Source organism: Labrus bergylta, chromosome 7 (assembly GCF_963930695.1).
Source record: "Labrus bergylta chromosome 7, fLabBer1.1, whole genome shotgun sequence".
NCBI lineage: Eukaryota > Metazoa > Chordata > Actinopteri > Labriformes > Labridae > Labrus > Labrus bergylta.
The window spans coordinates 14,555,747-14,577,536 of record NC_089201.1 but is presented as its reverse complement, the minus strand read 5'-3'; the positions used below and the strand labels follow the sequence as shown (position 1 = coordinate 14,577,536).

General features: G+C 40.8%; 1 protein-coding gene across 6 annotated transcripts in view; it reads left to right on the top strand.

The window, feature by feature from the left end:
- The window catches only part of cadps2 (Ca++-dependent secretion activator 2), a 289,863-nt gene that overhangs the window by 138,128 nt on the left and 129,945 nt on the right, over positions 1-21,790 (top strand). For all 6 annotated transcript variants that reach the window (XM_065956845.1, XM_065956849.1, XM_065956844.1 and 3 more), the window contains exons 15-19: positions 343-406; positions 2,782-2,905; positions 4,882-4,982; positions 10,127-10,283; positions 13,844-13,985. In XM_065956845.1, coding sequence (XP_065812917.1) covers positions 343-406; positions 2,782-2,905; positions 4,882-4,982; positions 10,127-10,283; positions 13,844-13,985 — 588 coding nt within the window. The remainder of the gene's footprint in view (positions 1-342; positions 407-2,781; positions 2,906-4,881; positions 4,983-10,126; positions 10,284-13,843; positions 13,986-21,790) is intronic.

Sequence of the window (21,790 nt, the reverse complement as noted above, 5' to 3'; positions counted from 1 at the left end):
CAGGTTTCAGTCCATTAAAAGGCTGACCTGTGCTTTTGTTTTCTTAGTCTTGTTCACTTGTCAATTAGTGATTTGAAACCTTGTGCGCCCCCCCCCCCCCCCCCCCCCCCCCCCCACCTCGCCCGCTCTCAGATGGAGCTGGAGGTGAGAAAAGCTTCTTCATCGGTGTAATTAGATGAAAGGAAGCTGCCATCTGTCGACACTTTCTGACTGACGTCCTTCCACTGCTGGCTCAATCTTCCTATTCCCCCCCCCACCCCACCCCCTTTTTCTAATTTATTCACACAGTTGTCCTTGAGATTGTTTCTAAATGTGATGACCGCCCACGTTTTGCATCTGCAGGTACTGCTTTCCCTTTGGACGACCAGATGGGGCCCTGAAGGCGACGCTGTCTCTGCAGGAACGGGTACAGGAGCACACTTAAATACTTATTTTTAAACATGTTTGTCAAGACGTCATGTCGGCTTTCCACACTGCTCCTTAAATCTGTAAATGCACAAAGCAGGAAAGTGATACGTCTGAATTTATTGATTTAGGAATAGTACTTAAATGATAGTGAGAGTTATGAGCAAAGGCTACTGCATTACATTTCAGTATGGGGAAGGTCGCTCTAAAGAGACTATGACGTCTCTGTTTAATAAACTATGAGCCCAGTCCACAATTCATTTAGCAAACACTTTTATCCAAAGTATGTATCCTCTCGATTGGTGGTCAGACCGACTACTGCAGCCCTGGTTTGAATTAGTGGACTTTCTCTACAGGTTAAAGAAAGGTTTATTCCTGACATATCCTCAGTGGCTTCTTATCTACACACTCTTCTTTCTGTCAAAGTGACTTTCCACAGGTGAAACGTCATGCATTTAAAACTCTACCTGCACAAAATGTTCACAAGTATTTCCAACAATAAAAATAATAAAAGTACAAGCACCTTTTCTTAATAATGGCCTCTTTCAGAGTGTTGACTTATTGAACTCCTAAGGTCCAGAAAAATTATGACGTTTTCAGTCTTGTGTGCACACATTTGATCTCATGAGACGAGATAAAAAGAAGAAGAATGTGAGGTCCTCTGGGGTCTCCTGTTAGGTTTAAAGAGAATAAATCAAAAACTTTTATTTGTGGTTGGTGACCTCACATGTCTCCACCCTGACCCCGTCTAATGAGTCACAATAACTGAGAACACACGGGTACACGTGGCCTTCATCTGGAATAAAACAGGACTTCCTTTACACTCAAATGTTCTTGTGTGCAGGTCAAGTGACTGCTGGTCAAAGCTGTCAGATTAAACACGTGGTGGAGTGTAAAGTTCTTGTTGAAATGTAACACAAAAGAAAAAAGAAGGTACCTAATGGAAAAAATCTCTTGAGTTCCAATGTCATTCGAATCAAATCACCATTCAAACCAATATCTGCCATTTTAAACAAATATATCGGGTTTGAATTTCTCCCCAATATAAATATCGGTATCGGCTCAAAAATTCCAATATCGGTCAGGCCCTACTTTTAACTGATCATAACATTTATATCTACCTTCACGGATGACACCAACATCTTCATTGTGTCCAAAGTTGTGGGATCCAAACCCTCTACAGGCTTTGAATCGCTGCCTGTGGATTATTTATTCAAACGATTTACAAGATGACTTAAGCTTCAAGGAAAGCACAAAATAATAAACATAATATCTATGTCGAAACCAAAACAACCTTACCTCCAATAAAGAAAATGCAGGCATCATCTAGCCTAACTCTCTAACAGCAAAACAGGAGAATTTCAATTTCTACAAGACACACAATTTCTCTCTCTGGAAAGTGAACGCGTCCCTCTGTGGAGGTGAGGAGGAAGGAGAGCAGCGTTCAGCTTACGCAGCTCCCTCAGATTTGTTTGTTTGTTTGTTTATTGGGATCCCCATTAGCTTCAGCACAGCGAGAAGCTATTCTTCCTGGGGTCCGCAGTTTATATTGTGACAATACATCTTTACAGATTCATATCATATATCATTCTTTTCACACTTTCACACAAACATTCTACAACATATATACCTACATAATAACGAAAAAATAATAAAGACAATTGACATAAAAACAGACAAACACAAAGGCTCCATTGTATCCTCCAATACGCCGCATGCACGCAGCACCAGCTTTCGTCCAATCACTGGCCGGCTTGCACCGTCAGCTTTTCCCTAGTCGAGGGCGGGTACCTGCAGCGCAGCACAAAGACAGACAAATTCAAACAAGTAAGGAGCGAGAAAGCCCCACAAAGGCAGATCCAATAACACACTTTATGCACATATGACCGACAGTCTCTCAGAATAAAGACAAACTATCATGCAAAGTGCCCCAATTACTGCAGAGGTTGTAGTTTCTGAAAACCTAAAATCTACTTATGCTAAATAGTAAATGTTCACACACCTACACATTCACACACTGATGGTAGAGGCTGCTGTGTAAAGAAACCATCAGAAGTAACTGATCTCATTCATACACATTCATACACCACTAATGAAGCAGTGGGAGCAATTCAGGGTTAAGTGTCTTCCCCAAGGACCCATTGGACATGTAGCTGCAGGAGCTGGGGGTTGAACCCTCGACCTTCCGGTTAGGAGACGACCCACTCTACCAACTGAGCCAGAGCCGTGATTTTCAGGGATTGTAATATGATACCAGCTCACATGGACGATATTGTCATGATGATTTTTTTCAGACATCTGCATGAAGGTGCAGCTAACTATCTATCACAGATCAAACGTTTTACCTTGAACTAGCTGTTTTGACTTTTGTTTCAGGTGTTGATGAAGGACATCACCACGCCGGTTCCTCCTGAGGAGATGAAGAAATTGGTGCAGAGGTGTCTGGAAAAAGCAGCAAAGATCAACTACAGCCAGCTGATGGAGTATGCTCAGATCAAAGGTAGGAGGTTTGAGTTTAAAGGATTCATTCAGTGTTGCAGTAATCATGTCCGATTCTTCTGTTCTACTCGTGCAGTCTCGATGTACATAAACCTGTGACTTCATAAACACATATTACAAACAAGAGTGTACTGTTTATGATACCGCTAAACAATGTGATACCTGCTGTAATGTGTAGACACAACACTCACGCTGACACTCACTGTAACAGGCCATCACTCTGCATTAAAGAGCGGCACACAAAGGAGAGACAGGGGTCAGGGATGGGTGTGACCGCAGTGTCCTCGGTTTGAGTACAGTCGGGGCTTTTTTTCATGTCATTTTTAATGTCAGTGTCTCTGTGACAAAAGAAACTCATCAGATCCTCGGTGTTCATGTGGATCAGATCAGAACTCGTGCACACACCTGCTGTCTGTCCCGCAGACACATTTGAAGACTTGTGGTCAGCGTGTGTTTGAGGCCATGGCACCAATCCTTTGGAGTTCCCGGCCCCATCTCATTACTTACTTACTTACGTTAAATCCATTATTTTGTAAGCCTGGTCCTTAATTATTCTCACGTACTCTGGGGTCATAATGAGTAAAAAGCTACATGAATGCTTCAGCTTTCTAAACCAGCAGTGTAAAACACCAGCGTCCAACAGAAAGACGATCCACCTGATGGAGGCAGCAGTAGACCCTCAACGCTAAAGTTCTGCAGGGTAAAGCTGGGACAAACCTCAGGGACGACTTGTTCAAATATATGGCGCCACAGGAATGAGTCCTAAAACCCGGAAGTAAGTTAGCATTTGAGCGCTATTGGGGTCAATCTAAATATTAGGTTAATAAACAACTTATTAAGCTATGCTGATTAGTTTTATCAGAGATCTTCTGAGGCATAACGGTAGTGACGTCACAATCATCCGACCGTGGTGTAGTTCGCTATAGCATGGCGTTAGCTTTTTACTTCTGTCGGCTGCATTGCATGCTTTCATTTGTGAAGATTATCCCGCTGAACAAAACGCCTACGCACCAGCAACGTGTGTTTTCTGCAATGATCCAAAATCCAATTTAAAAATCCCGAATTCTCATTAGACACCATGGCGATGCTACTTCTGGGTTGGCCTACAAAAATACGTCATATGGTTTGTTCTCTATAGAGCAGGTATTATAGAAATAAGGCCTGCTTGTGCTGCTGCTTTCTTTTCATCTTAGCACAGAGTCTGATGTGTCCTTGGGCAAGACACATGACCCAAAGTTGCTCCCGCTGCTTCGTTGGCAGTGTATAAATATGTATGAATGGGATTAGTTACTTCTGATGGACTCTTTACACAGCAGCCTCTACCATCAGTGTGTGAATGTCTAGGTGTGACCTGCAGTGTAAAAGCGCTTTTGAGTAGTCAGAAGAGTAGAAGAGAACTAAACAAGCTCAAGTCCATTTACCATCACTGAACCTGTCGGTGACAAAAACAAGAAGTTCTTGTTGACATACTTTAAAAGGACTCACTCTCCCTTTAAGAATGACTTTGCTGCTTTTACAGCCCTTCCTGAGCTGTGGGCTGAAGACGTCTATTGAATCATGACCCAAACATTGTGTGCCTTTTACCAATTTAGATCTCATAATATGTAAACCTTTAAAGCCTTGAAATCCTTCCTACACAATAGAGTTTGAATGTGTCATTGTCCCAACTCGTTCAGACCTCGCTTACATTAAACTGTTTTATCAGACGCTTCTTTACAGGAGAACGACCTACATCCACACACCTTATACAGGTACCTTTGTAGACCCCCGGCCTCATCCTCCATTCTTTCTCTGAAGAGAAAAACCTTCACTCCCTGTGCTGAGACATCCACAGCTTCTTTACAGATGTTAGAGTGGGCACAAAGAGTCAGCAGAGGATTATGGGAAGCAAGGTCATGACTAACAGATTTGTGCATTGACTTTCTCGTGTTGTGATTTCTCTCCTGCAATGTTTCTTGCCCGTGTTTTCACCGTCAGTGGATGCTCACGCAGCTGCGGAGAAAAGACTGGAGGACATGTTGAGGTTGGGAGAGCTCTCCATCGAAGTCCTGCAGCAGAACGAGGAGCATCACTCCGAGGTATTAGCGCATACAATAAGACATGCAACGCCGGGCTTACTACAGTTTTATAATACCAAAAATAACAATAACACTATTTATTATAATTAAACAAATTATTTGAATCGGATCTGAGAAAAGAGTGGATCAGTGCGATGGGAGTTACTCTGCAGGTAAACAAACTGAACCATCAGGGGGCGATAAATGTGTCTTCAGTTCATATTTTTACCTTCAAATGTCGGATTCTCTCTCTCTCTCATCAAACTGTCATTCGTTGATGATTTATGAGATTGTCTGATCTAATCCATCATTTTCAGAGTAAACTTGGTCAAACGTTTGAGCATCAGCAGCTCGCTGTTGCTTTAAAATCAGTTATGACGAGAACAGTTTAACTCTGACTTTTTGTTTTTTTCTGTCGTCGTTACGCCTGCAGTCACTTAATCATTTCATTAACATTCTTGATCCCTTGTCAGCAGCCCTGTCCATTTTCCTCCCCTGCCTTTGTCGGCAGCGCTCTCGCTCAAGTGGCGAATGACACGGCTGCATCAACATCTGCGGCGGGGGAAACAATGAAAACAACGCCCACGGCCCATATGCACGCCTCAGCGTCTACGCCACGGTGTAAAACTGATCAATCATAGGTGTTAGGATGCGTCGGTGTGCTCCAAAGTGGCAGCGTGGCGCTCGGGCATCTGTTTCTGAGTTATTTATAAAATGCCGTGCTCTGCTCGTACCATGGCGACGCCTCAATCTCTGATCCCGAGCCTCCGTTGAGATTTTCTCTGCAAATGAACGGCTTCTTTGTCGGAGCGAATTCTCAGTCTGTCTTAAATTTAGAGATCATGCTTAATTATTTACTCATTTACAGTCGGCACCCAATCAACGCTCTCACTCTAACGTCCTCCTGTTGTTGTCGTGTCGTCAGAGTTTCATGACAGAGAAGTCAAAGTGAAGATGGATGCAGCTTTTTGTTTTTATCTTCCTCCACTCGTGTTTACACTGTGCTTTAAATACTGACGTCTTTTAAAAGCTGAAAGCAGCAGAGAAACAGAATTCTTTCCTTTTTGGCTCCGACAAATGAAGACAATAGAAATAGGGAAACGTCTTTTATTCCAGAAGTTAAACTTTACATGTGTCTTACTTACAGAGCATATCAGCCCTGTTGTATCCTCTCTGTCTGTTGGGGGCCCCTAGGCAAAAACCTATAGGGGGTCCCTCCAGCCAGTGTTCATCCCCATCATGTCTGCCAGTGTCCCAATGATTACTCCTCTTCCTCTTTTTGATCCTAAAAATTCTGAAGTTTCATAATGTATTCTGTGTGTGCATGTGTGTGTTAGTTTTCTTTGCTGTATTGCTCTTTTGTTTCATGAACAGCACTTTGGTCAGCTGTTGCTGTTTTTAAATGTGCTTGATTGATATGCGAGGCCTCAAGTCTGCACAAAATGCAACAAAGAGGGACACTGCTGCATCTTTGAATGTCTCATTTCACTTTAACAAACTCTTCGACAGCTCAGCTGACGAGTCCAAAGTAATATCCACCTTATGACATCACACATTGACCTTTGTTACAGTTCCTTTGACATCAGTTTGGGATCCTTAACCACTTCCTGTTTCTGTGCTTAACTTTATGTCCTAACCTTCCATCTACCAGAAGGGCCCTACTTTATTTCAAAATAAAAGCACAGTTGAGTTCTAACAGCAAATATAGTACTCTCAACTTAATACAGAACAAACATTTCAAAATAAAAGCCTCACTATTTTTATTATTAAATGCAAAATAAAGGAATTTCAAACATGATTAAAAATATTATAAATCGAGAAAACAATGTAACTTCACTAAATTTGCCCGGCCCTGCAATTTAGTCCCACAAACCTGTAAAAAAGAATTTATTGATGCGATGGTTTCAAAGTCTAGTTCCCGACCTGGAGCCTGGCAGCCCCTGCAGCCCCCCGTCTTTAGCACTTCAACATCACATTTAACTTGCTATTCTTTCTTTGACTGTCCTTTGTCTTTCTCTTTCTGTATCGCACCGTGGGAAGGGAGGAGAGGTAAGTTTGTCGAGCTGCTCGTGTTTGTGTTTGTGTCAAATCATAGCGTGAAGTGTCTGTTCTCTGTGTGTGTAATGTGAATAAGAGCTGAAAGGTCTGAATGAAAACTAGAGATGAATAACATTATGTATGTTTACAACAGTAAATAACTTCTCTGGTCATATTGAAAAACTATGTAATATGTTGTTATTCATCTTTAGCTTGTTTCATGAGCCTGCAGCAGGACATAAGAAGAAACACGGCGTACACAAGACACAAACATTATGAATAAGTCAGACAGAAAGCTTGTGAACATCTCATCTTTTCATTAACATTCTTTTCAGCAGACAATTGGAACAATTGACCGCTCAAATTTTCACAATTTTACACTTCACACTTTAAATTAGCTTTCATCTTCATTATCTCTATCAGACCTCTGTTTCAAGTCGCTACATTCACACCTCTGTGATGTTTCACCTTCAATCTGAATGTTAAAGAGGCATTACAGAGGTGGGACTGTTTTAACGCAGCCAGCAGTGAAGCACAGAGCTGTGTGTGTGTGCATGTCTGACTGTGTGTGTGTGTGTGTGTGTGTATATGGAGCTCCGGCTGTTCCGCGGTTCTGCAGCGGTGAAACTCAATGATGTGAATTCAAGGAGCCCGGAACACCAATGTTACACCCGACGTAGCATCAATATTAATGTACAAAGACTTGATGACGGGGCAGAGCTTTATACGACGCTTTTGCGAAACAAGCAGTCTGAAAAGGGTTAGTGACTGTCTTTGAGAAGTAAGGACGATTTAGCATTCATGTTTTAGTTTAGATAAAAACTGCATGATGAGCTCAACAGAACAACTAGGCCCCAAAATGACGTTTTTTTAAATATTTTGTCAGATTGTCAAACCTAACACTGCTGCAGCCTTCTCGTACCGACGCCTTTCACTCCTCCTTCGTTCAAACATAAAACCCCACAGCAGTTACACAACACTAGACCACATGCTGTTATTGCTTTTTCATTTCTCTTCTTTGCCTTCTCTCTGTCCAATCCGCTTTTACTCCTTCTACTTTATGTTTCTCTTTCCAACCCATCTCCCCATCGCTTTATGCTCAATATTCTTGCCTTCCTTCATATTTTTCAAACCTTTTATCTCCTTTATTTTTTCCTGTTTGATGATTATTTTCTCTACAGTCTTTCCTTCTTCACTTTTTAAAATGTTTACCTCTTTGCAGTCCACCTGAAGTTTCCCTTTTTTCTTCCCTAATTGTTGAATTTGCCTTTCTTCTCCTTCTTTCCTCCTTTTTTTTCTTGTTGAACTTTAATTGGTTTCCGTATGGCTTTACTCTTCACCCCTCTTATGTTGTTTCCTCCCTCCTTTCCTCCTTTTTCCTAACTTTCTTCTGCCATTTCTTATTCTACCCTACTTTCCTTTTAATTTTCTTCCCCTACTCATTTTTCTTATCCCAGCTTTCTTCTCGTCCTCCATCCTTCTGTCTCTAGTTTTCAACTCTCCTCTACGCCTCATTTACTGTTTTGTTCTTCATAATTGACTGTTGTTTCCTGTTCTCGCCCTGTCTTCTTTACATTCTCCTTCTCATCTAAATTCTTCCTCTTATTCTTTATATTTTATTGTCTTCATTATACTAATTTCCTACAAACTTTTCTTACATTTCTCATCCTTTCTTCTCCACACATCTCTTTTCCTTTAGTCGCTCTTGTTATCGCTGACTCCTTTCTGTCTTTGTCTCTCTTGACGGCCTGATATAAGCTTTTATTTTTCAATCATGTGTGATTGAATTGAACACCTTGACAAGAAAGAAGAAGAAAGAGTTGTAAGAGCAGAGGGATCTTCAGGCAGTTTGTTGTCAGTAACGGGAAACAGAAAAGGCGCGTTTGAAAGGACGAGTGAGAGTGGCTGCCATGTCATCTCTTGCTCTCTCTCTCTCTCCTGGTCTCACATCTCTTCCGCTTCTTCTATACAGATAATAACCTCAGTGCATCAGCGTGTGGGTAAAAGGCTGGTTGCACTTTTCTCTCAGGTGTCCTTGAGCAGCGGTCACCTGAGCAGGTCGACCTCTGTCTGCAGGAGAGGCTCACAGCCGACATGCTGCTGCACCTCTGAGCCTTTTTCTTTTGACCTTGTCTTTCAGATTAAAAGCATCCAATGTTCACAGCTACTAAAGATATATCACACCTGCCTCCACTTATTTAGATTTCTGCAGCTTTCAACAGGCGTACCTGCCACTCAGTCATCTAAGGGTATCAATCGAATAATCCGGTTTTTTTGGACTCCAGTACATGTCGAACTGCAGTTGTGCTCGTTGGCTACAGTAATAAATGAATAAAGTAAAGAACCTGATGAGCAGAGCTGACATCAACCGGTGTAGTTGTCCGTCCATTTAGAAACCAGAAGTGTCTTTAGAGCAGCCACGGCCAATCAGGCGTCGACTAGTCTTTGTTTACTTCAGGGATTTTAACTGCAAGAAATTCCAACAAATCAGAGGGCACTTTCCTCACACTTCACACATTTTGGTCTTTACACAGCACAGTGAGTTTGTCATAGAATAGAATAGAATTACTTTATTGATCCCAAACTGGGAAATTGTGGCGTTACAGCAGCAGGTTATCCAACACACAATATTAGCAAATAAACACAATATAATATTAAATACAAAGTAAATAAGCACTAAAAATATCAAAGATAAGAATGTGAATATATACAACCAGGATTTAACTTCGCATTACTAGTCTTAAATATGAAAAGATTAAATACAACATACTTTGCTGGAGGTAGATGTAAATGTGCAAAAACAGAGTTGTAAATGGACAGTGTTGACATAGGGAGCTGTCCAGAGCTGTGCAATCAGTCATTTTGGCCAGGATAGCTGCTGATGAGTGTTAAAACCAAATATCAGGCCTCTGGACCTCCAGAGACCTGTGACAAGTATTCCTAATAAACAACAGATGTAGTTTGTCATGAACTGAAGAACACTTTCAAAATGCCTCTAAACTGATACAATATCTATCCGGGTGTCATGTTTGGTAACCTTTCAGCAAAGATAAACAGGTTAAGGAAAAAAGAGTAAGGACTCTCTGTTAGGTTGTGACTTATATCTCTGATCTCTCGCTGTCTCTCAGGCTTTCTCGTGGTGGCCAGATCTGATGGCTGAACACGCCGAGACCTTCCTGTCTCTTTACAGAGCGGACATGGACGCCGCTCTGCAGATCCAGCCTGTGGACTCCTGGGACAGCTTCCCACTCTTCCAGCTCCACAACAACTACCTACGGACAGACTGTGAGTCTCATCTTTCCTGCTTGATGAACACATTTCGTCACCCTTTGCTGTACCTGTGTTTTAAGCTTATCGTTAAAGGAAAATTCTGGTATTTTTTGTGAAACTGTGTCCAGTCTGACTATGGTCGATAACTACTGTAGTAGTAGAGCTTCAGCTGGTGTGACTTGTGCTCAGGAACGTGCAGAAGATTTTAAAGGGGCAGCGGCCTAAATTCCCTGCCGACCTCTGCAACCTCAGTCTTTTCAATCTAACCAGCACTTCAAAAAGTTTATTTAGTAAAAACTAAACCTCTGTTTGGGCTGCACAGTGCAGTGGTAAGTACTGTTGCCTCACAGCAAGGACGTTCCTGGTTCGACTCTAAATTGCCCGTAGGTGTGAATGTGAGTGTGGCTGGTTGTCTGTCTCTATCTATCAGCCCTGTGATGGACTGATAAACAGTCCAGGGTGTAACCCCACCTGTTGCCCAATGACGGCTGGGATCTGCCCTAGCATCCCTGCTTGCAAAAGGATTATAGATGAAGAAGCCATATCATCCCGGCTCCTGCTGTCCGCACATATACAGTCCCTTGTCTGTTTTTGACACACTTTCTTGTAAGCAACTTTGGCTCAGTGGTAGAGTCGGTCGTCTCTCTACTGGAAGGTCTGGGGTTCGATTCTCAGCTCCTGCAGTCCTTGGGAAAGACACTTAACCCCCAAGTTGCTCCCACTGCTTCCGCTGCGAAATATGAATGTGTATGAATGGGATTAGTTACTTCTGATGGACTCTTTACTCAGCGGCCTCTACCATCAGTGTGTGAATGTGTAGGTGTGACCTGCGGTGTAAAATCGCTTTGAGCAGTCAGAAGACTAGAAAAGAAATATACAAGCTCAAGTCCATTTACCAAGTACAGAAACCTGATCAGAAACAAAGTTTGCTGAAAGCAGGAACTCAATTTGTGAACAGTAAGTGATCTGAAGAAACAGTAGAGTCCTATACAGCTAACTTTTATTTTATTGCTTCTTAAACGGCTTCTTTCTTAGCAGTAAGTGACTCACTCTGCACATGTTCATACCTTAAATAATGCTAATTAACACTGATGACTCAACCGTGAAAACAAGCTTGTTAAAAAGACGAGGTTAACAGCACCTCCTACGCTCCATCAGAGAGGTAATTAACAGAGAGAGAGAGAGGAGGCTGGAGGGTGAGCTGACCTGTCTACCTGTGAGCAGGTACCTGCAGAGGATGTTAGCACCACGTCATCACTTCAACTTCTTCACTCTGCTCTGATTATTTCTCTATCTGTAGACGAGAAACAGAAGTCTGCAGGAGTTTGTTTTTCTTCTCTGCTGCTCAGGTGATAATTGATGATGAACTGTGGGGAACTGTGAGGTTTAAAGACCTTTTTTTTTTTTCAAAAGTTTAACAAACTTAATTTTTGGCCAACACACGAATAGCAATGGGACGAGTTTAAAGGCTGAATATGGAACATTCTGAATATAACTATTGCAAAAATCAAATATACCCTATTCTGAATTATGTTAGCGTAATGACACCCTAAAAAAAGAGAGTGAAGTCAAACTCCTTCTGGGTTTGTTGTTCTCAGCTCTTTTTACTGACGATGTATCCCGAGTATAATCTACATGAGGTTTTTATCACGGCAGCACATACAGCAACTGTACGGCAGCTTTGAGTGGCAGGTCACGCTTCCTTATGTCGCCCTCTCTGGTGTAACATCTGGTGTTTCCATGGCAACGATAAACATATTGTGTCTGTCATGGCGGCTCTGTCATGATGGCCACCACGACAAGGCACGTCCGGTTAAAACTATAAAAATAAAGGGGCCCAGATACGCTCTTGCACAGAGCAACACTTTTGAATTTATTTATTTATTTAATAGGGACAATGCAATTTAACATAGTTTCAATACATACATGAAACTTGTGTGCTGCATAAAGAGTATATAGCTATTGCTAATTTCCAACTCGTGTCCCTAGTTGGGCCCTCATAGACAATGGATGGGCTCGACAGCGACATGCAGCACCAACGCGTCCGATCTGAAAGGCCTTGAACGTGAATGAATCAAGGATTATTGATGGAAAATCTCCCCTTCTACAAAGAAAGAAAGAAACGAAGAGAAATGTTTTTTCTTATCCTACTGTTTAATGCTGGGGGGGTATATTCCTTCACATATTTTATAAATTTATAAAATGATATAAATACACCACCTGTATTCCTGTTGGAAACACTACAGGATGTAAACTGTAATCTAAGCGTTGTGATGCTGGTTGTAATGGTGTTTGTGTGTCAAGGTTCAATCGTTATGAGAATAAAATATGAAAACATAAAGGAGGACACTTTTGATGAAATGATAGCAAACAACATTCATGGCTGTTTTTCAGATAGTTCTTGTACTGCCTCTCGCTGTTCATATACTTTTTTTTTTCAGTCTCCTCTCATTGTCTCCTCTCTCCTTCAGCTCTTGTGTTTCTGTCTGGCAGCCAGCAGAGAATTTGGCGAGAAGCGAGGCGTTATTTAACATGTCTGGTGCCAAAGAACCTCAAATACAGTAACAGACAGGCAGGCAGAGAGACAGACAGCCCAAGGGCACCGATGGGAAACAAAAAACTCAGCGTTTCATTATGCGCAGAATCCACAAATTGCCTTTTTTGTCAGAAATCTTTTATATTTTTCCTCTAATTACCGTCGTCTGTTAATGCCGTAATTATTCCAAGTGTCACAACATCGGTCAACTTAAACTGGAGCATGATGAGGCATGAGACGGAGCTGAACACACAGAAGTAAGAGAAATCATTGTTTAAAGTGTTTGCACAAATGAGGCCATCACATTTTTCATAATTATGTCTGAAGCGAGAAGAAGAGATTTCATCACATGCTCTGGTGACGCCAGGGTGAAATGAAAACAGATTTGGAGGATTATATATAGTTAATTTACACGCTGCCTCCTCTGAGCATTCATACAATATGAATGACTTTCCTTATTGTTCGTGACATGTTTATTAAGTTTAATGATCAGCCAACTCTCGACAGTGAACACCGCTCGGCTGATCTCAAGTGACACGACTCGAGCACTTCCTCCAACGAGTGTATTATCTTTCTGATGTTCTGTACATTATTTAAATGCTCACTTGGTTTTCAGCATGTGAAGTGGAGTGATTGCGATGGAGGCTGGTTTTGGTCTCCGGAGGGGGAGAAAAGGCTAGTGTTAATCATGCTGGAGATGAGCGAGAGGAATTAAAACTAATGAAGCCCTAAGAGAGGGCCCTGCTCGCTTCTCTCTCTCTCTCTCTGTCTTTGTCTCTACTCACTGAGGACTGTTGTTTTCCCTCAGGACTTCGCTTTCTGTTTTACAGTCTCTTAAACCCACCAGGGGGGTTTTGGTTTGGCATACAGTGTCATGACCACCTGTGCACTCCCATTAATCCAAAAAGATCAGCCCCATTCACAGATCTATTGACCATTGTGAATGCAATTTTTACTGAAAGAGATAAGTTAAGTGTTGACATTATTGGAGAAAAGTTTATTAATGATAGCAATCTTGATGAAGTTTCCCTTCTTTCAGCTCACCTGTGCAATGGACCCTTCCACAAACACCTACAGGACCTGTACGTGCCCCTAGTGGTCCGCTACATCGACCTGATGGAGTCGTCCATCGCTCAGTCCATCCACAGAGGCTTCGAGCAGGAGACCTGGCAGTCTGTAAAGTAAGACTCAGCCTATCTGTTCTACACCTTCATGAGTGAGAAGCATTCGACTAGCGTTAGCTTCGCACTCTGTGTGCTCTGCATGGCTGCTTGTCTCCAAACACTATTTATAGGTTCTAAAAAGTTGTTAAAATAAAGAGGAGACAATAACTTATTTTGTTGGTGTGAACTTCAACAATGTCTCTTTGAACTCAGTAGTGATTTAGCGGTGTGCAGTTTAGAAGACCAACCCATTGTGAGATGATGGTTTGACCAAATGTCCCCCCAGGATTAATAAAGTATTTATGATTCTGACAATCAACAATTCTTCTCTTCATTCAGTGGAATTATTTCCCCAAGGATAGCAAGAGAAGAGTTTTGAGTCTAACTCTGGGTCTTTTCTTCTGCCAAAGGTATTGCTGTAAAATTTTATTCAACATGAAATGGTGAATTTTTTTTTTTTTAAAGATTTATTTTGGGCTTTTGTGACTTTAATGGAGAGACAGGACAGTGGACAGAGTCGGAAACCAGGGAGAGAGAGTGGGGAACGAAATGCGGGAAAGAGGCCACGGGCGGGATGTGAACCCGGGCCGCCCGCCTGAGACGACAGCCCTAACCATTGCGAAATGGTGAAGTTTTTAATGCAAGTTCAATTGAATCCACATTTAACAATCGAAGTGCTTAGATTACACTCCTTTAAAATGGGCACCTACTTTAAATCTTATATGACTCCATTCTCAGAGCACAGTGTCACACAGTCCAACAGATAATTTTCCTATCCAGTTTACACTTTGTATTGATAGAAAATTAACATGCACCATTCCATCTATCATGGGCATGCGGGTCTTAATAAATGGTGCCTTTTTTCAGAGCCGCGGGTCCTAATTGTGGCTTAATATTTTGTGCCATGTAACGTTTTAGGCAGACCCCAAATTCGACTTCATCTTGAACTAAAAGCTTTAAACTGTAGATCAGTTAAATAGAAACAAAATTATTTATTCAGTATCTTCATTATCTGCTGTTACATGTGAAATTACCTTATATATATCTATGTCATACCACTCCATCCCCTCCCACTCTGTATTGGATTGAAACAAACACAGTCCACACATTTAGGTCATTTTCATCTCTTTTTTTTTTTTTTAAACTTTAGTGTAAGTTATTTGTCAAGATATTTTATCATCATCTCAGCTTAAGATGATCTTCAATCATCTTCAGGTTCAACTTCTCTTTCACAGAAAGCTGCAGAGAGAAAAAAGAGAGAGAGAATTCAGTTTTGTCTTAAATCACAGTCTCCATTTCAATGTTTAGTCTGACAGGTTTAAAGGGGGACGCACTATTCTTGGGGTTGTAGTAGAAGTCAGGATCCCATGAGAAACCAAGACATCTTGCTTGCTTCTTGAAGCGCTCCAGCTGCGTGGCCTTGACAGTCGTCTCTTTGGCTGGAAACAAAAATTAGTAAGTAAGTAAGTAAAGTGAAATGAAGAAATCTTTCAGATTTAAAGAAGTTATTTTCTCTCTAACTTGTTCCTCTTACCCATCAGGTAAACAGCCCGATATTGTTTGACTTCATGAATGGTTGTGGGGTTGGTGATGTCCATGATGTGAAGTGCATTGTTGGTGTTTATGCTGTCGACGGTGTAGACCAGACAGTCCTCACAGGTTGGCAAAGAACGATACGTGCAGGTGAAGTTGGACTCTGACGACATAAAGTAAAAGAAAATCAAGACAACAGCAGATTTATATGAAGCAGACACCGTTTAGCTAGCTACGAGTCTCAAATACAGATGGATAATTTGACCAGAACTGATGAAGTTCAGACTACTAGACAAACTCTTTCATTCATAACTTCTAACATTCACTGACTAAAAGAACAAACATTTACAAGCTCCAGTGTTATGTAAAAACAGGCGACTTACTTGAGACTACTGCAGTGTTGGTCACAATAGCGACAGGGGAAGATGCGTACTTGCAATATCCAGGACTGTGAAAAACGAGAAAAGGAAAGGCAACTTTATGTATGTCATTGGGAGTTGAAGACCATGTCCAGGACTGGAGTTTTCAACATGCTTGGAGAGGAATCTCCTTGGTAGTAATAACAGGCCTAGCCTAGCAAAGATGTGCATCAAAGGATGCGTCTCAGCTGTTGTTTGTTGCCATTGATTAGAGAGTATTTTTCTCAGAGGGATAATAGAGAGTGTCATCTGCATAGCGGTTGATTTGGGTGGATGATTAGGAACTAGGTGAACCTGAAACAGCTTATCAACAAAGATGGTGACCATCTTTAGCTGGTTTTAATGTGTTTGAGGGAGATTTCTTTCCTCTCTTTGCTTATTTCAATCATGATGTTTGATATTTGTACATGTAATGTTGCATTGTTAGATACTCACTGTCTGATCCCGATACTCTCAACAAAATCTCTGGGGCTCGATGGTGATGGAGAGAATTTAATCCACATGCTCTTGGCTGACCTCTTCAAGACTTTAAATGGTTCACTATCAATGAAACCCATGATGTAGTTCCACCTTCCATCGTAACTCTGTAGACAAAAATAAAGTCAGAAGTAGACACATCCTTCCACCAAATAATAGAAAAATTGCGATAGTGGTATTGAACAAGTGTCTGGCCGTTAAGAGGCCTCAATAATCATATCAAGATCTATAAAAAAGAAACCTTTCTCATCCTTAAGGCCAATGCTAACCAAGAGACCCAGGTGGGAATTGAAAGAAAACTTACCGGTGTAAAAGTAGAAAAAGGTTCGACCAAGGGTTGGCATTCTTCAGGAGTCAGAGCCGAGCAGCTCTGAAACAACCCCACCGCCAGAAGAAGACTGCTGAACCACAGATACATGATGCTGCAGATGGTTAGCTTCAGAGTAGAACTGGAAGGAAACACCAAGAAGGTAGTTTTCTCAGTGAAGCTGAATGATGAGCATCAGAGAGCCACTCAGCTTATATAGAAGCTGCTCATGGAACTATTCCAAGTGTTTGGGCTTTTTCAATCTATTTGTCAATCCACTTATTTACACTCAAGGGTTATAAAAGGAGATAACAGGATGTTAAGAGTTTCAGGATTTCTAGGAACGCTGGCATCAACATTTTCAAAATTGTTGACTTGTCCTAAGCTGCCCACGATCCTCAAATGCACAGAGGGTACAGTTCATCGCAGGACGGTTGGCTGTCTACCAAAAACAAGCTGACTCATTGCATGAACTCCTATTTGAATGGTACAAAATCCAACACTCCATCCATTACTGGACCGCAGATTCTGTATTCAGGTCAGAAGTCACAACAAATGGAAGTTAGTGAGAACATTACTTCTTTACTTCTGTGTTGCTTGAGGAACATGGAGGTTAATTTCTTAGGTTACTCCCAATAGACTTAAGCGAGATCTCGAAATGGCTTTCCAAGAGAAACACTGCCAGTCCTGGATTCCCCTTTTAACCCAGTTCAGTTTTTAGTACATTTTTCTTAATTGAGCTCATGACAAGTCTAATGGTCCAGACTTACAAATTATGATAGCTACATGTTGTATGTAGCTACATGTATAGCAAAGTGGCTAACCAGTTCAGCAAGCTAAAATTTGGTAGTTGTTTGGCTGATATTGCCAACAAATATTAGTTATCCTCTGTACTGCTGTTAGAAGTTCCCTTTGAATGCTTCTTTTGTTTTCTTTAAGAACAGGTTTTTACAAATAACAATGAAAATCAGTAGGATAGAACTGGAGCGACACAACAGAAGCTTAAAAGTCTTTTGGCTTTGGTTTGTTAAAACTATTTATAGAGTTGTATACACTTTTTTATGTTCAGTGGTTTACATCTTTGCCCAGAGTTCAGTAAATGACATTTCACTTCAACCTGGTTTCATTTGGAGTTAAGATGAGATTCCAGGTGCTGTGCTTCTAGGATTTCTAGGAACACTGTTAGCTTTGTGTAACATTTACAGATTTGTTGACTTGTCCTCGATTGCCAATGATGCAAACGTAGAGAGTTCATCATCTGACTGCCAACCTTCTGGCACAAACACAGTCACCTTACATCCACCTTGACCCAAATGCATTTTAATTTAAAGTATGCTAAATGATCTGTCTTCAGTGCACCCATGGTTGGTCAAATAACTATCACTGGATCACATTGATACTAAAGAAAACTCCTGAAACATAATTTTTGTCTGACTGCTTTGTAAATATATTTGTGATGGCCTTTTTGTTCAGATAAGCGTAATGATTCTTATTGGTAATGTTAGAGTTTCTTTTTTGACCTAAGTTTATTATTTTGTCATAATAACACATTGATCACGTACACTCTTGAACAGTCCTTGACAACAAAGCTCCTCTATAATTTTTCACTTTATGAACATCACTCCTTAAGTCCATTGTTCCACTGTAGGAGGTTGCTTTTGCATCCAGCAGAAAGCTATTATTTTACTTCCAATCATCAATAACATTTTGAAGATATACAGTTTTTCACCAGTTTTACAGTTTCTGCTTCAGTATAACTACCATCCTGCTGCTGTTACTACACCTGAATGCACAGTATCCTCCATCCCCTCTCTCGCTGTATTGGATTAAAACAAACGCAGTCCACACATTTAGGTCATTTTTTCATGGCTTTATTATCACAATTTTAGATTAAGTTATTTGTCAAGAAAGCTTTTATTTTCTTCAGCTTAAGATGGTTTTCAATCATGGCAATGTTCGTGTACATCTTCATTTTCAACGCCTCTTTCCCAGAAAGCTGCAGAGAGAAAAAAGACGGGAAAAATTTCAGTTTTGTCTTAAATCACAGTCTCCATTTCAATGTTTAGTCTGACAGGTTTAAAGGGGGACGCACTATTCTTGGGGTTGTAGTAGAAGTCTGGTTTCCATGTGAAACCAAGACATCTTGCTTGCTTCGTGAAACGCTCCAGCTCTGAGGCCTTGACAGTAGTCTCTTTGGCTGGAAACAAAAATTAAATAGTGAAGAAATGTTTCAGATATAAGAAGTTATTTTCTCTCTGTCTTGTTCCTCTTACCCATCAGGTAAACAGCCCGATATTGTTTGACCTCATGAATGGTTGTGGGGTTGGTGATGTTCATGATGTGAAGTGCATTGTTGGTGTTTATGCTGTCGACGGTGTAGACCAGACAGTCCTCACAGGTTGGCAGAGAACGGTACGTGCAGGTGAAGTTGGACTCTGACAACATAAAGCAAAAGAAAATCAAGACAACAGTAGATTTATCTAAAGCAGACACTTTTTAGCTAGAATAAAAGTTGTTTAATTGAGGGACCAGAGAAAAGAAGAATAACATACTGTACTCACTGCTTAACTGTGTTTTTAGATCACGCTCATTTCGGGTAAATTTACATGCATTGTGAAGATATGAGCATAATAAAGATTGCTAGCATTAGCATGCTTACACAATAATGCACCGCGAGTTGCTTTGGTTTCATGCTGGTGATCAAGGGTGACATCTGCTGGATCAAAAAATCGCATATGAAGCCTTTAAAGAAGAACTGTTTCTTAATATGAACCTATCTTTTCCCATCCATGTCCCTTGGGGGTCCATAGAAGCTGACTTTATGATGCTGGTATAATTTATTTAACACATTTGCAGTTGAGCTGAGGCATCTAAAGTTTGGTGACCCTACTACTTTTCTGTTGGCTAGCAGCCCTTAGATAGCAAGCTAACAAGTGCCAAGTCATTGAGTTTGGCTCTTTGTCAAGGTAAACCATGGAAAGGGCCTGAATCTAGATAACAAGGGTGAATGTAGTCCTTCATCTTTCCTGCAGCCAGCCCCCTTTCTAGATTACATAACTACACAAAATGTTACCTTAAATTATGTCACTTCTTTGATGTTATTGGCTGCCAAGGTTAAACAAATGCGCAGATTACACTGTTCCAAGTCAATAAATCTGTTGATGTTACACAAAGTCAACAGTGTTCCCAGATATCCTTGAAACACAGCCAGTCCTGGATTCCCCTTTTAACCCAGAACAGTTTTCAGTATGTTTTTTCTCAATGAAGTTCAAAACAATTTCAATGATCAAAGCTAAAAAAAAATGATAGCTACACGTTGTATGTAGCTACGTGTATAGCAAAGAGGCTAATCAGTTCAGCAAGCTAACATTTGGTAGCTGTTTGGCTGAGATGGCCATCAAATAAGTTACCCTTTGTCCTGCTGTTACAAGCTCCCTTTTAATGCTTCTTTTGATTCCTTTAAATAACAGGTTTTTACAAACAACAATAAAAAAAAAACAGTAGGAAAGAACTGGAGCAACACAACAGAATCTTACAGTTTTTTTAGGTCATTTATAAACTCTTATAGATTTGTTTCGGTCAGTGGTTTTACATGTCTTGCCCAAAGTTTAGTAAAGGACTTTGACTTTAACCTGGTTTCATTTGGGGTTAAATTGAGATTCCAGGTGCTGAGCTTCTAGGATTTCTAGGAACGGGGTTAGCTTTGTGCAACATTTACAGATTTTTTGACCTGTCCACTACTGCCAGCAATGCAGATGCACAGAGTATAGGGTTCATCATCGGACTGCTAACTTTCTTCCAAAAAAGAAAAAGAAAACACACAGTCACCTTACATTCACCTTGACACAAGTGTATTTCCATTTAAAGTATGCTAAATTATCTGTTTTCAGTTCACCCATGGATGGTCAAACAACTCTCACTGGATCACATTGATACTAAAGAAAACTTGGTCGTTTGAATCTCCTGAAACAGTTTTCTCTATTGTTGTTTTGACTTTTTGTTCAGATAAGAGTAATTCTCATTGGTAATGTTACAGTTTATTGTTTTTACCTAAGTTTATTACTCTTTTTTCATAATAGTACATTCACACCTCTCAGACAGTAACTGCTGGCTACTCTGTGTGTTGGCTACTCTCTCAACTGCACAGGTGACTAAATCGTTGGCTCAAACAACAAAGAGCACAAACAATGTTATTAAACTACCAACTCATCAACAAAACACAACACAATCTAGACCACAGCTTGATGTCCCATTTGTAAGAAATTATTAAGTAAATCGTCAAAGCTAAATTACTTCTTTACAATAATTAATTCAGGATTCAAATTCTGAATTATTGCACATGAACAATGCGGTAAAGATGGTTTATTGAGGGCCTCACATGGGGCACCAATTATGTTGGGGTTTTGCAGAGCTCACACGCAGGCAATAATTATGTTGGGCTTTGATAAAGTCAATTTGGCTATTAAATTAACATCAATAACCAATTGTGAATATTAATTAAATGTTATTAGATTGTAAGAAACTCATGAAACATCATTTTTCAGAGTTTTTTTTAAATGTATTTGTGATGGCCATAAGACATCATGAAACCAAATGTAATTGTTGTTCTGTCTTTTTGTTCATGAGGGTAATGATTTTCATTGGAAATGTTTTACTTTCTTTTTTCAACTGAGTTAATTATTTTTTCATAATAATAGATTGATCGCGGGGTGCTGGTGGCACAGTGGTTTGTGTGCACGCCCCATGTGTGGAGGCCTTGGTCCTCCAAGCGGGCGGCCCAGGTTCTAATCCCACCTCTGGCTCCTTTCCCGCATGTCATTCCCTACTCTCTCTCCCTGATTTCCAACTCTCCGCTGTCCGGTCTCTCCATTAAACGCATAACAAGCCCAAAAATAAATATTTGAAAAAATACATTGATCGCAAACACTTGTTGGGCCACGCAGGCTTAGGACAGTCAAACAATGGACTTGGGCCTGCACCCCTGTGGGAAGTCTCATTTGAGTGATTCACTGAAATCACAAAGAAGCCTAAAAGGACTTTTTATCCCAGAATCCCCTGCGGTACTTCACACCTACGTGTGACATAAA